Here is a 13,345-nt window from a genome sequence, read left to right on the forward strand (position 1 = left end):
TGCTACTTTTGTTGCCCCCAAACCCCTAAAGTTTAGAATTTAATTTAAAGTAGTCTTAGGTTGGTCTTGCCCCAGGAATCTGGCAGAAGTGTTCTGGTTATTGACTGCTGGACAAAAAAATCCACACTCCCTCCAACTCGGTATCATAAAACTGCAGGAATGCTATTATACTCGTGGATTCTGTGGGTCAAGAATTTGGAAAGTGCAAAACAGGGACAACTTATCTTTGCTCCAAGGTATCTGGTGGCTATCTGAGAAGACTCGAAGACCGGGAGGTGACTCAGGGGCTGGAAGCTATAATTACCTGCAAGTTAGTTTACCCGCAGGTCTGGTGGTTGATACAGGCTGTTGCCTAGGACTTCAGCTGAGGCTATTGGTGAGAATACCTACATATGACCTTTCTCTGTGGCTACATGGGCTTTCTTACAGCACGGTGGCAGCTTCCAAGCCCAAACTATCTGAAGAGAAGTAGGGTTAAACTGTGTTGCCTTTTATCTCCCAGCCTTGGAAGTCACATAGAGTTACGAGCCCTCCCTGATTCAAGGAGCAGGAACAAAGACCCTGCTCCCCCATGGGAGGATTGTCAAAGCCACATTGTAAGAAACGCATATGGAATGGGGGATATTGTGGTTGCCATGTTTGGAACCTACAATCCACCATCCAGAAGCACAGGCAAATTCTTTTTGAAAGAGCATTTTTTCAACTCAAGGTTTCAAAGTTTTTCATCAGATAAAGTTTCAAAGAATACCAGTACAAGAATCACAAAATACATAAAATTCATAAAGAAAGAAGGCATTTTACGCAAGAGTCAGCAAAAGTAACCAACAGAAGAACCAGACTCACAAACCTTCAGATATTGGAATTATGAAACACAGAAAATAAAATAACTATGCTTAATATGTCCAAAGGAATAAAGGTTTAAAAATATGAATTCGGAAGAAATGACTCTAAAATTGACCGTGCAGATTTGAAAAAGAACCAGCAAGAATTCCTAATCATAAAAATATAAGAAATAGGGCTTCCCTGGTGGCGCAGTGGTTGAGAGTCGGCCTGCCGATGCAGGGGACACAGGTTCGTGCCCTGGTCCAGGAAGATCCCACATGCCGTGGAGCGGCTGGGCCCGTGAGCCATGAGCCATGGCCACTGAGCCTGCACGTCTGGAGCCTGTGCTCTGCAATGGGAGAGGCCACAACAGTGAGAGGCCCGCGTACCGCCAAAAAAAAAAAAAAAAAAAAATATATATATATATATATATATATATAATAAAATAAAATTTGAAACTCAATTGACAAGCTAAACAGCAGATTAGCCTCATTAAAGAAAAAAAGTCATGAACTGGACTATAGATCTGAGGAAATTATGTAGATTACAGCACAGAGAGTCAAAGTGAGAGCAAATATGAAATAGAGACTAAACCACATGGAAAGTAGAGGAAAAGACTCCTACTAGAGTTGAAAAATGAGAGGAGAGAGAGAATGAGGTAGAAGCAATATTTGAAGAGAAAAGATCTGATAATTTTTATTGAATTTTTATGAATTTTATTGAATTTTATTTCATTTTTATGAACCAATGAAAAAGATATCAGCTGACAGTTTTAGAATTATCCATGAACCCCAAGCAGGATATATAAGAGGAAATCCACACCTAGACACATAATGCAGCAATCCAGAAACAAAGAAAATATTTAAAAGTCTATCCTTCCAAGGAGTAACAATTATGCTGACGTCAGACTTCTCAACAAATATATGAAAGCCCTAAGGCAGTAGATATCTTCAAAGATGTCATCCTAAAATTATATACCTGGAAAAAATATCATTCAATAATGAGGATGAAACAAAGGCATTTTCAAAAACAAGAAAATGCAGAAAGAGTTTATCACCAATAGATCTCAACAGAGGATGTTCCAAAAGATTGAAAGAAGGAAAGTGATTTGAGATGGAAAGTCTAAGACGCAAGGATGAATGGCTAGCAAAGAAAGTAGGAAAATCTAAATAAATACTGACTGTATATTATAAATATATATTTATATCATATACAAATATATTTAAATATAAAACAATATCAATAATATCTTATTGGGTTAAAAATACCCAACAATTGCACATAAATCAGGAAGGAATAATCAAGAGCAAAAGTGTTTCAAAGATCCTCCTCTTATTTAGAAGTTAAAGATACTACATGATAAATTTCTAAAGTAACCACTAAAATAATAGAAATGGAATGAATAAAACAAGAAAAATTACTCAGATAATCAAAAATAGTCATGACAGCAGGAAAAAATATATAACGGGAGATATAAAATAATATCTTAGAACTAAATTACCCTAGTAATCTAACAAATGTAAGTAAATGGGCTAAAGGCTCCATTAAAAAAAAAAAACCTATCAGACTGGATAACAACAACAAAATCCAGCTATGAGCTGTTTACATGTGTGCTGGCTCTTCCTTACTCTTCTCTGCCTGGCTCTGGGCCCAGCTCTAAGCTCTGTGTCCCCTGAGATCTTTTGCTTTCTAACTTCTGGTTGGGTTTGGCCAATAGCAGATAGGGGCAATAGATCACAAGGCAGGAGGAGAAAATAAGGGTATCAGTTCCCCTAGTTTCCCTCCCTGCTGGGCCTGAGTTTTTCAGTGGTTGTGTTATCTCTACTTAAGACCACTGGTCCTGCAGGTGCCCCCTCTCCCAGCAACAGTTTATATTGGATTCCAGTAACACTATTTCCTTTCTTTGACCGTTCAGTGCTAGGGAATACATGCTTTTCCGTTTCTAGTACCTGAGTACTTCACCATCTTTTATTGGTTCCCTTAATGCTGCCCATACCTTTATAAAGAATTTCTTCATTAAACTCTCTTCAGTTAACATTTTGAGTGCACTGCCTTTTTATTTCCTGCCAGGATCCTGACTCACAACAGGAGACACACCTAAAACATAAGGATACTAAGAGATTGAAAATAAAAGGTTGAAAATGTTATAGCATGCAACTACCAACTCCCCAAAAGCTGATGTCACTACATTAAAATGTACTTTAAGATTAAAAAGCAATATTAGAGATAAAAGATATAAGATGAAAAATTCACTTCATCAGTAATACAGCATTACTACCGTAGCCTCAAATTACATGAAGTGAAAAAAACAGAGAATTAGATAAATCTTTCAAACTAATAGTGAGTAAAAAAGATAAAAATGATCTAAAAATAAGAGTTTGTTTTCAAAAAGTACACCATACTTTTGAATGGCTTTATGACAGGCTGTTTATTTTTCTAATTTTATGTTTTCTTAGAGTAATATAACCCTTAGTTTGTATTTACCTGAGAAGAAATTGGTTGGCAGCAGAGAAAGACAAGTACAAATGTAGAAGGTGGCCAGAGGAAGCCAGTTATAGTTTAAAAACTAATCTTTTGGGGCTTCCCTGGTAGCGCAGTGGTTGAGAGTCTGCCTGCCGATGCAGGGGACATGGGTTCGCGCCCCGGTCTGGGAGGATCCCGCGTGCCGCAGAGCGGCTGGGCCCGTGAGCCATGGCCGCTGAGCCTGCGCGTCCGGAGCCTGTGCTCCGCAACGGGAGAGGCCACAGCAGTGAGAGGCCCGCGTACCGCAAAACAAAAAAACAAACCAAAAAAAACCACTAATCTTTCTTGCAATGAATATGACTAAGCGTTAATATCATTAATAAATATTACCGACCTAAGAAAAATACTAAAATTCTAAAATGGACATGACAATGATAATTTATGAAACAGAAGCTAAAAATGACTAAATAAACAAACGGAAAAATGTTCAACTTCACTAGCAAAGAAAATAAAACAATACATTACTTTCATATAAAGTTAACAAAAAATTCTTTTAAAACTAGATCTAATACCCAAAGCTGTCTAGGATAAAATAGACACTGTCATGTACTGCTGGTAAAAACTTAAGACAAGTTATTTCCTTTATAACACTTGACCCAGTAATTCCATTTCTGGGAATCTATCCCAGAAAATAATTTGAATTAATGATAGAGATTCAAGTACAAAAAGGGAATGTTATTGATAATATATTTGTTAAAAGATAAGAATGCTCTTCTCTTTCTTTTCCCCTTTCCTTCTTTCTCCCTTCCATTCAATTGTTCACTTCTTGAGCAATTCAACCCCAAACGCATTAGGTTGGGGCTCTGCAAAGTAGGTGTCCCCGTAGGTGAGTGGGGGAAGAGCCACGGTAGCCTATGTGGGATGGCAGAGCACCACTGGAGAAAAGTGTCTCTGCAGGGGATTGACTCAACTCAGGATGCAGGAGCCCCAGCAGTAAGAGGAGAGCCTCTGTGGAAGGGTAGAGGGGTAGCCCAGAGCAGGGTGTCATAGCCCAATCAAGGTGAGGAGGGCATTTGCAGGGGTGAGAGTGTGGTGGCCATTAGGGGAAACAGTTACATATAGGGGATTGGTCAAGTAAGTAAATATATTGAGGCTAAGGGAGCCAGGTTTCTCACTTCTACAGAAACAAGTTACAATTATATAAAGGGAGAAAATAAGAATGAGATATTGGCTTAGAATTGGGGATATTGGTGTAAACTCATGGCTGTCAATATAACAAAATAGATATAAAAAATAAAAACAAACAGATATAAACACATGTATGTATATGTACATATGTCTGTTCTGAGGGTTTGGGAGCAGTGTCACCATTATAGCAAGGAGCCCACTAGTGCATAGATATTGGTTTCTAAATATTCTTTTCCACTAAAAGGAACCAGGGCTCTTCAGAGAAATAGATGATTCCAGTGCTGGGGCAGGGAATGTACAATAAAGCTGGAGCATCTTGCACCAGAAAGTAAGGGTGGGTTCAGAGAGTAATGGGATCATTTCTAAAGGACACATAAGTCATTGACTAAAATAGAATGAGTCATACTCATTCAAATGATATAAACAAATGGATGAATTGACTGCTTGAAAAGGAATGACTGTTTAAATAGTCTTTAAGTATCTCCCTACAAAATATTTACTATTTATAAGGGGGGAAAGATGTAACCATGCGCTGGAAAAGCCTGGAAGACACCACCTTAATAAAGTGATCTAAGTTAACATCACCATTGATGGGACAAATTGAAATCATGCGTCATCTGATAGGATACAATGAGAAGAACACAGCATTGTTTCTGGAATACACGTACCAAAGACACATGACTTGAATCCAATTATGAGGAAAGATCTAACAAACCTACACGGAGGAGCATTTTACAGAATAACTAACTTGTAATCTTTAAAAGGATCAAGGAAATGAACATCAAGGGAAGGGTGAGGAACTGTTCCAGACGGAAGGAAACTAAAGAGACATGACAACTAAGCACAATGATTTACTCTGGACTAGATCTTTTACTATAAAAAAAATTATTGGAACAACTACTGAAACATGAATAAGTTCTGAGGATTAGAGGGTAGTAGTGGATCAACATTGCTTTCCTAATTTTGGTGGTTGTGTTATGGAAAATGTCCATAGTGTGTGTGGATAACACACACTAAGGCATTTAAGGAGACAAGAGGATTAAGCATCACGTTGGCAACTTATTCTCAGATGATTCGGGGAAAAAAAGTTATTTGTTCTGTTCTTTCAACTTTCTCTAAACTTGAGATTGTTTCCAAATAAAAAGTTTTTAAATATAGAAACAATCTAAATATCAAATAGCCTAGTAGACTTTCCATAATCTGGGTCCAACTTCTCTAACTTCATCTGTCACCAACCCACCAGGCGCCCATCCCAATGCTCAACTGTTTGGTCAATGTTCTCACACCCTACACAGTGTAGTTCAATTCAGCTAGACCATATTTCGTCCCTTTATGCACCTGAATGTTCTATTTTCCTTCAAGATTGGATTCAGAAATTTCCCCTAGAATATGGTTCTCTCTTCTCAGTGTGATTAGCTGTCCCTCCAGCTCTCGCAGCATCTGGGGCTTCTCTTGATCTTACAGAGGGCACTCCTTATGTCATTAATGTACTCAACTCTCTTCCCCTCTGAGCTTCTTGAGACAGGGACTGTGTCTTTTTGATCCAACAATCCTCATTGCCTGACAGTGAGTAGATTCTCATAAATCTTTGTTAAATCAAAGGATAAATAAACAAATGAACTGGTCTTTTGCAAATACAATCAGTCCTTCCTCCACAATTCATTCTCAATGGAATAGCTAGAGTGACTCATGCCTCTTTCTCCTGAAATGTCTCTCTAGGGCTCTCTACAAAGCTTAACATTGCGCCAGAGGCAAAGGGAAAATATTTAAGAGATTCAGATCCATTTTCATGGAGCAGGCTATGAAGGGTGAATTTGGAGCTGAGAGACAATAAATTGATAACTGGCATAGAGTCTATAGTAATTCTTTTAGGATTCACTAATTAATAGAGCATAAAGTGCCAAAGAGTAACTATAACTTCAGAAATACCTTAAAATATGTTGACATGTCTGAGTCACCATGCTTTTTTAATAGACAGATATTATTTGGTGAGCCTATGGTTTTGGAAATCTCTGGCACAACACCAAAGCCTTTGGGAACTGCTAGTCGAGAAGGTGGTGTACAAATATCTTTGCATAGACATAATGCCCTTTACAATCTGCCTGTGTTATCTTCCCAGATTCCTTTCACAAGACTTTTCCAGATTCTTTTCACAAGACTTTCTCTACATTCTTCCTACAGTCTAACCAAATCAGAATAACCTGGCAAATTCCTTCTCATCCTTCAAGACCCTTTTCAAATTCTACCCTTTTTCCTAAGCTTTTCCTGACAACCCTGACACAGTTATTCTCTCCATCTGCTCTATTCCCACTGAAGAAAATGTATAGAATATGTGCAAATTCCTTTTTGTGGGGGATAGGGATAAATAGTTATAAAATATCAAGCACTATTCTAATTACCTTATACTTTATATGCTTTATACTTTATATACCTCATATACTTTATAAAATTCTTTATATAATTCTTAAAAACCTTAATAAGTGGCTACAACAATTAATATCTCCATTTCGCAAATGAGGAAACAGAAGCTTAGGTTGTGTAATTCTCATTTAGCTATTGAGGAGCAGAGCTGGAAAATGTACCCAGACCTGGGCAATTCCAAAACTCATGTACTAAACCATTATGCCATATATCCTTCCAATATTATCACTTATCAGAGTGTATTGTAATATTTTAGTTTGCATACATGTTGCCTCCCTGGATAAAACTCTTTCAGAGACTGAATCTTACCCACCTTTGTATTCTCAGCATTTATACAGTGCCTGGAAAATAATAAGGGCTCAGTATTTTTTTTCTGGGGTGAATAAATAGCAATTGTACAGAGAGTAGTTAAATATAAATCAAAGTACTTCCTGATTGAATAGGAAAGTAATGGTACAGACAGTAAGTGGTCTTAGAGGCTCTGAGAAAAGAAAGATCCATGCGTACCGTAGCATTCATGAAGACTTCATTGTGGTCTGAAGCCAGACCTTAACTCAAAAAGAGAATTTGATCTGACAACAGGAAAAAAGATATAGGAGCAAAAGTCAAGGCAAAAGAACCTGCAATGAACATGATGTGTGTATGGTGCATTAGTGAACCCACCCTCAGGATAATGTAGAGGGAAACAAAGGCTGATATTGGATCAGAAGGGTGGGGGCAATTTGCAGAGCATTTTGGAAGTCATGTTGAGGGATTTGGATAGCATGGAAGAAAAGACTAAGAGCGAGACTTCTGGTTTCATGTGGAGTTTGCATTCCAGAACCACCAGTAGCTGGGTCATCTGGGAGTTTCCTAAATGTTCTAAAATTCTTCTGGCCTTGAAGACACCACCACCTCAGAGCTGATGGCCATGGATGGTGGGCCCTCAGGCCACATCTCCTATGAGCTGTTTGCAGACAAATTTCCAAAGACAGCAGAAAACTTCTGTGCTCTGAGCACTGGGGAGAAAGGATTTGGTTGTAAAGCTTCCTGGTTTTTGTTTGTTTGTTTTGTTTTGTTTTTAAATGTTAAGCCTTCTTTTAATTTATTTATTTTTATTTTTGCTGTGTTGGGTCTTCGTTTCTGTGCAAGGGCTTTCTCTACTTGTGGCAAGCAGGGGCCACTCTTCATCGCGGTGCGCGGGCCTCTCACTGTCGTGGCCTCTTGTTGCAGAGCACAGGCTCCAGACGCGCAGGCTCAGTAGTTGTGGCTCACGGGACTCGTTGCTCCGCGGCATGTGGGATCTTCCCAGACCAAGGGCTCGAGCCTGTGTCCCCTGCATTAGCAGGCAGATTCTCAACCATTGCGCCACCAGGGAAGCCCAAGCTTCCTGTTTTCACAGAATTATTCCGGGATTTATGTGCCAGGGTGATGACTTCACACGCCATAATGGCACAGGTGGCAAGTCCATCTCTGGGGAGAAATTTGATGAGACTTTCATCCTGAGTCATACCAGTCCTGGCACCTTGTCCACGGCAAGTGCTGGATCCAACACAAACGATTGCCAGGTTTTCATCTGCACTGCCAAGACTGAGCAGTTGGATGGCAAGCATGCGGTCTTTGGCAAGGTGAGAGAGGACATAAATATTTTGGGAGTCATAGAGTACTTGCAGCCCAAGAATGGCAAAGACCAGCAAGAATATCGCCGTTGCTGACTGTGGACAAATCTAATAAATTTGACTTGTAGGAAAAAAAAAAATCTTCCAGTTGTACAAGAATATTTACAGGACTCTTCTGAGGATTAAAATAATTAACCCATGTAAAAAAGAACTTAGTGTAGCAGTCAGCACAGAGCAAATACTCAGTATATATTAGTGGTTAATGTTGTAATTATTGAATATTATTAATGGGAGCCACATTCTAGAACCACATGATGTTAGTAATATTCTAGAAATCTTAATCCTTCTGTAGGAATGGGGGAAACTGGAACTTGAAGACAAGTTAGGGGATTATTGAAATAATCTTGGCCTATAGTTAAAAAATTTTTTTTGATTACAACAATGAGAATGGAAAGAAAGAACTCTGAGAAATGAGTTTAAGAAAAAAAATTATAGAATTCACAAAGTAATTGCAGTTGAGGGGCACAGAAAATGGAGGCATTAACAAATAACTTCAGTGTTTTAAACTCTTCAGCTCAAGAAATGTAGATTCCATTGGAAAAAATACAGACAATGGGAGAAAATCGAATTGAAGGGAATGAAATGATACTGGATTTGAGGAGGAGGAGATAATTGGAAATCCATGGAAAATATCTAATCTGATTGAAGAGATAAAGGATTGGAGTTTAGTTAAATGAATAAGACAGCAAGTATACATTTAAAAAATTATCCGAATAAAAGTAATTAAAGTAGTAAAAATCGATAAACTTACTTCTTTAAAAGAATTATGTCATGGGGCAAAACCAAGATTTGACACATTGGGAACATCCAGAGTTAAATGATGGAAGAAAGAAGAAGAGCCAATGAAGGAAAAATGTTCTCAGAGGCAAGAGGAAGACAGGGTAGAGCCCTGCTATGAGCAAGATATGCTATGTACTCTGAGAGGCAATATTAGGCATGAGAGCAGGCCACTATATAGACTACTCTTAGTAACGTGATGATGAATGGCCATCTGAGGAATGAGAAGAGAGCTGATACAAGAAGACCTTCTCAGTAAAAAGTAAAGAATGAGGCAAGGTCATTTGCTGAGAATGACGGAAGAAGATGGAGTTAGTTCTTAGTTGGGACCTTGGAAGAAAAGATATGAAATTCTTGAATTGGGTAATCTGAGGAGACTTCATAGAGTTGTGAGCAAGGATTAGGAAGAAAAAGGGATGGTGCGTTACCCCAGGGCTAGTGGTTGGGAAAACTATTACCATCCCTGGGCCTGGAGAAGAGAGAGGAGAGAGCAGTTACTGGGACCCAGAGAAAGCTGTTTGGAGAGGACCACTTGGCAGGAGCTGTGGCCTTTAGGTAAAGGGACATAGCCAACCTGCAGGAACTGGTAAGGAGGGATCTGGGGGAATAAGTGGTCTGACCTCACTCTCCTTTTGCCCTCTAGATTTCAGGTAAAGCCATTAGCTGAACCAAGCTGGAAGCTAGAGGGCCAGGGAGCCAGATTGTTACAATCTCATGGATCCTACAGCACAGAGCAGGATAGATACCGTGGGAAATGGATCCAGCATGACTGCTTAAAAAGAGCGGGAAAGGTTTGGCAGTGCCACTGTTGGAACAGGGACAGGGAGCCAAGGGATGAAAAAGACCTGCCAAGCTTTCTAGAAGATCTAGTTGATGCTAGTCAGTACTTTAAAATAAAGGCACTACAGAAGAAATTAACAAAACACTGTAAATCAAAAATATTTCTTTTAATTTTAAAATAAAATAAAGTTACTTTTATCTTATTACAAGGATCATATGTAGTCATTGTAGAAAATTTCAGAAGTGTTAAAATCAAAAAAGAAAATGAAAACTACCCCCAATCCTACTCTCTAATGGTAATCACTTCTAAAATTTTTGAATATACTCCCATTCTTTTTTATATGCACACACACAAAATTTTTTTAAAAAACAAAATGAGATTAAATTTTGTTTTTACATTACATTCAGGGGTGTACACCCTGAAATCATCTAAAGTTCTTTGGAAATACTAAGCAACAGAAACCAAATCAGATCAACTTAAGTATTAATTAATTAATTAAATATTTATTGACTGCCTACAATGTATAAGGAATTTCATAGCAGGTAAAAAAACAGATTAGGGCTTCCCTGGTGGTGCAGTGGTTGAGAGTCCGCCTGCCGATGCAGGGGACATGGGTTCGTGCCCCGGTCCGGGAAGATCCCACATGCCGCGGAGCGGCTGGGCCTGCGCGTCCGGAGCCTGTGCTCCGCAATGGGAGAGGCCACAACAGTGAGAGGCCCGCGTACCGCAAAAAAAAAAAAAAAGAAGTAAAAACACAGATTAAGTTTGTGATTTCATGGAATTTACACTCTAGTGGAGAGAGACAGACAATAAGCAAATAAACAAACTATGCATAATATTTTAGGGGGTCATAAATGCTGTAAAAATATTAACCTGGTAAAGGGATAGAAGCTGATACAGTTGTCCAGGTGAGAAACAGCGGCTTGGACTAGGAAGGTAATAAGGGAAATAGAGAGTGAGAGTTGGATTCTGGATGTATTTCAAGGCAGAGCTGACAGATTTGCTGATGAGGGCACACAGGGATTCTGATTGCCCCTTCAGATCCACCCTCTACTCCTTCCCGGGGACTGGAAATCTGACCTCCGCAGACCACACATCTGGAATCTCCTGTCCTGCTTTGGTTGGGTTCAGGCAGTGAAATGAAGTGAAAGGAAATTGGAGGGCAGGAGGAGAACAAGACAGAAATATTTATTCTCCTGGCTCCTGCCCTGCCAGGCTACAGTTTGGCAGCCACCTTTTATGACCACAGCTCTTGCTGGTTCTGGTAAGCCCTTCTCACCCCTGCCTCCTTCCAGCCTTGGGTAGTAATGGCTTCTCACCGTGACTCTCCCACGGCTGCTTCACCATTTCTTATTAGCCTCCCTTAACCTGACCACACATTTGTATATAATCCATTGAATTTTTCTCAGATACCGCTTTTAGTGTGCTATCTGTATCCTGCCAGGACATTGAGTGACACAGGATGTGGAAAGAAAAAAAAAAGAGTCAACGATGACTCCAAAGTTTCTGGTCTGAGCAACTGGAAGAACAGGGCTGCTATTTACCGAATTGGGGAAAAAAATCAATAGTGTAAAATGAATTCATTAGAAGGATAGGGGGTGGTTCACAGAGTGGAATAAAAGGCAGAAATGTAAAGCAGCAAGTTGAAGTTCCTGGCCTGCTGAGAGCTCAGGATGGAAGTTGGCAGTGATTGGTTAGAGCTCCTAAAGGGAAAATGGGCTCAAAGCCCTCCATTGAAGGGAAAGGGCCAGAGGTCAGCTCTTACTGCTTGAAGGTGGAAATAAAACTATTGTTGACTGCTTGCCTGGGCTACATTTAGCATGCTTGAGGCCTCAAGGAAACCAGAGACTGCTAAACATCCTTCAATGCACAAGACAACTCTTTCACAAAGAACTACTCAGCCCAAAACATCAATAGTGCTGAAGCTGAGAAACCCGTCTCTGTACGGAGGCTGCCTCGAGCTTCAGTTTCTATGTCTTAGAAGACAAATCAGATTACTCTAGATCCAGGGCCTCAAACTCCATTGGAAACCAATTTTAAAAGCGACAGTGACAAATATATGGATACTGTCCAAATAGGCTCTGCAAGCAGAGGTACTACCTTTGGAAATTTTTGTTTGAAAGCCTAGAGTGGAACTTGACAACACTATGGCAAAGTGCAACTGTGCAAACGGACACAGCCCCACTCAGTGTAGCGCAGGCTTATTCATGGTTTAAATAGAGCACTCTGTATGTGCTCAAGTTTGCAGCTGAAATTAATAAGGTTGTAAATCACATTACAGCTTTAAAACTCATGCAGGAACCTTTCCAGGCAGCAGAGAGCTATGGTATTGTCTAATGACAGGTTCTGAAGCAGGCCTGCAACAGGGCTGCATTCATTGGGCACAATACGCTTTTTGTGTTCCAAGGATTCTCCTGGGACACCCTGACTTACCTGGAGTAGGTAGACAGTTTCACTGGAGAAAGCAGCCTAGGCTCCGAACTCGCTTTTGTCCTTAGCACAAAGGCAGGACTGAGAACCGGGGTCTGGCCCAGGACCAGGGAGGCGCGGAGAGCAGATTAAGAAGGTGAACTTTGCAAATGAGCCACAGAGCCTCAGGGCTTGGATGGCTCAGTTGTCTCCTAATGTTCTGGCAGAGAGACACGTTTTTTATAAAGAATGATTTTTTTTCCATTTGGAGGTAGAAAGTTTTCTGTCTAAAATAAATAAGAAAGCTCCGTTCTAGAGAACTCTGTATCCTTAGCTGCCCTACGCCCCACCACCTTCTTAGAATCTGATTTCTGATTCCCAACTGATAGCTCTGCCCTTTATTTTCGAGGGCCAGGAAGGAACCAGTCTTCGGGGTAGAAATGATGCAGCTATGTCCCAAGAATTTGAGCTCTAATTATCAGAAAAGTGTGATAATTCTGTAGTTTACCCCATCTCATTTTGCTACCTCTGAAAGTCCCCTAAATTTACTTAACAGTAATGTATCTCCCTAAAGCTATAAAGTCAGGCTATTTTTTTTTTCCTTAACACGAGAATGTTTTAATTGAAAATATGAATTCTACAGAGATTGTGCTTGAGTACTACAGTTTAGGCGGTCAAATTAGTTCTGCAATTTAATTCAGTAAACTCAATTAACTGTTATTTTTCTATCCGTTATAATATAATAATAACTATGTAGGTGATCTCTTCAGATATATATGTTTTGAACTTTACGCGTATTAAAAATCAGTTAATGTGATAAGACCAT

The 13,345-nt window shown here is 39.6% G+C and overlaps 1 protein-coding gene across 1 annotated transcript; it reads left to right on the plus strand.

The window, feature by feature from the left end:
* The first annotated feature begins 7,798 nt into the window (after positions 1-7,798).
* LOC101285807 (peptidyl-prolyl cis-trans isomerase A-like) lies at positions 7,799-8,588 on the plus strand. The gene is made up of 2 exons (XM_012536875.1): positions 7,799-7,913; positions 8,254-8,588. The coding sequence occupies exons 1-2, from the start codon at positions 7,799-7,801 to the stop codon at positions 8,586-8,588; spliced, it is 450 nt and encodes a 149-aa protein (XP_012392329.1).
* The last annotated feature ends 4,757 nt before the right edge of the window (positions 8,589-13,345 follow it).

This window comes from Orcinus orca, chromosome 4 (assembly GCF_937001465.1).
Source record: "Orcinus orca chromosome 4, mOrcOrc1.1, whole genome shotgun sequence".
In the NCBI taxonomy this organism is placed as follows: Eukaryota; Metazoa; Chordata; class Mammalia; order Artiodactyla; family Delphinidae; genus Orcinus; species Orcinus orca.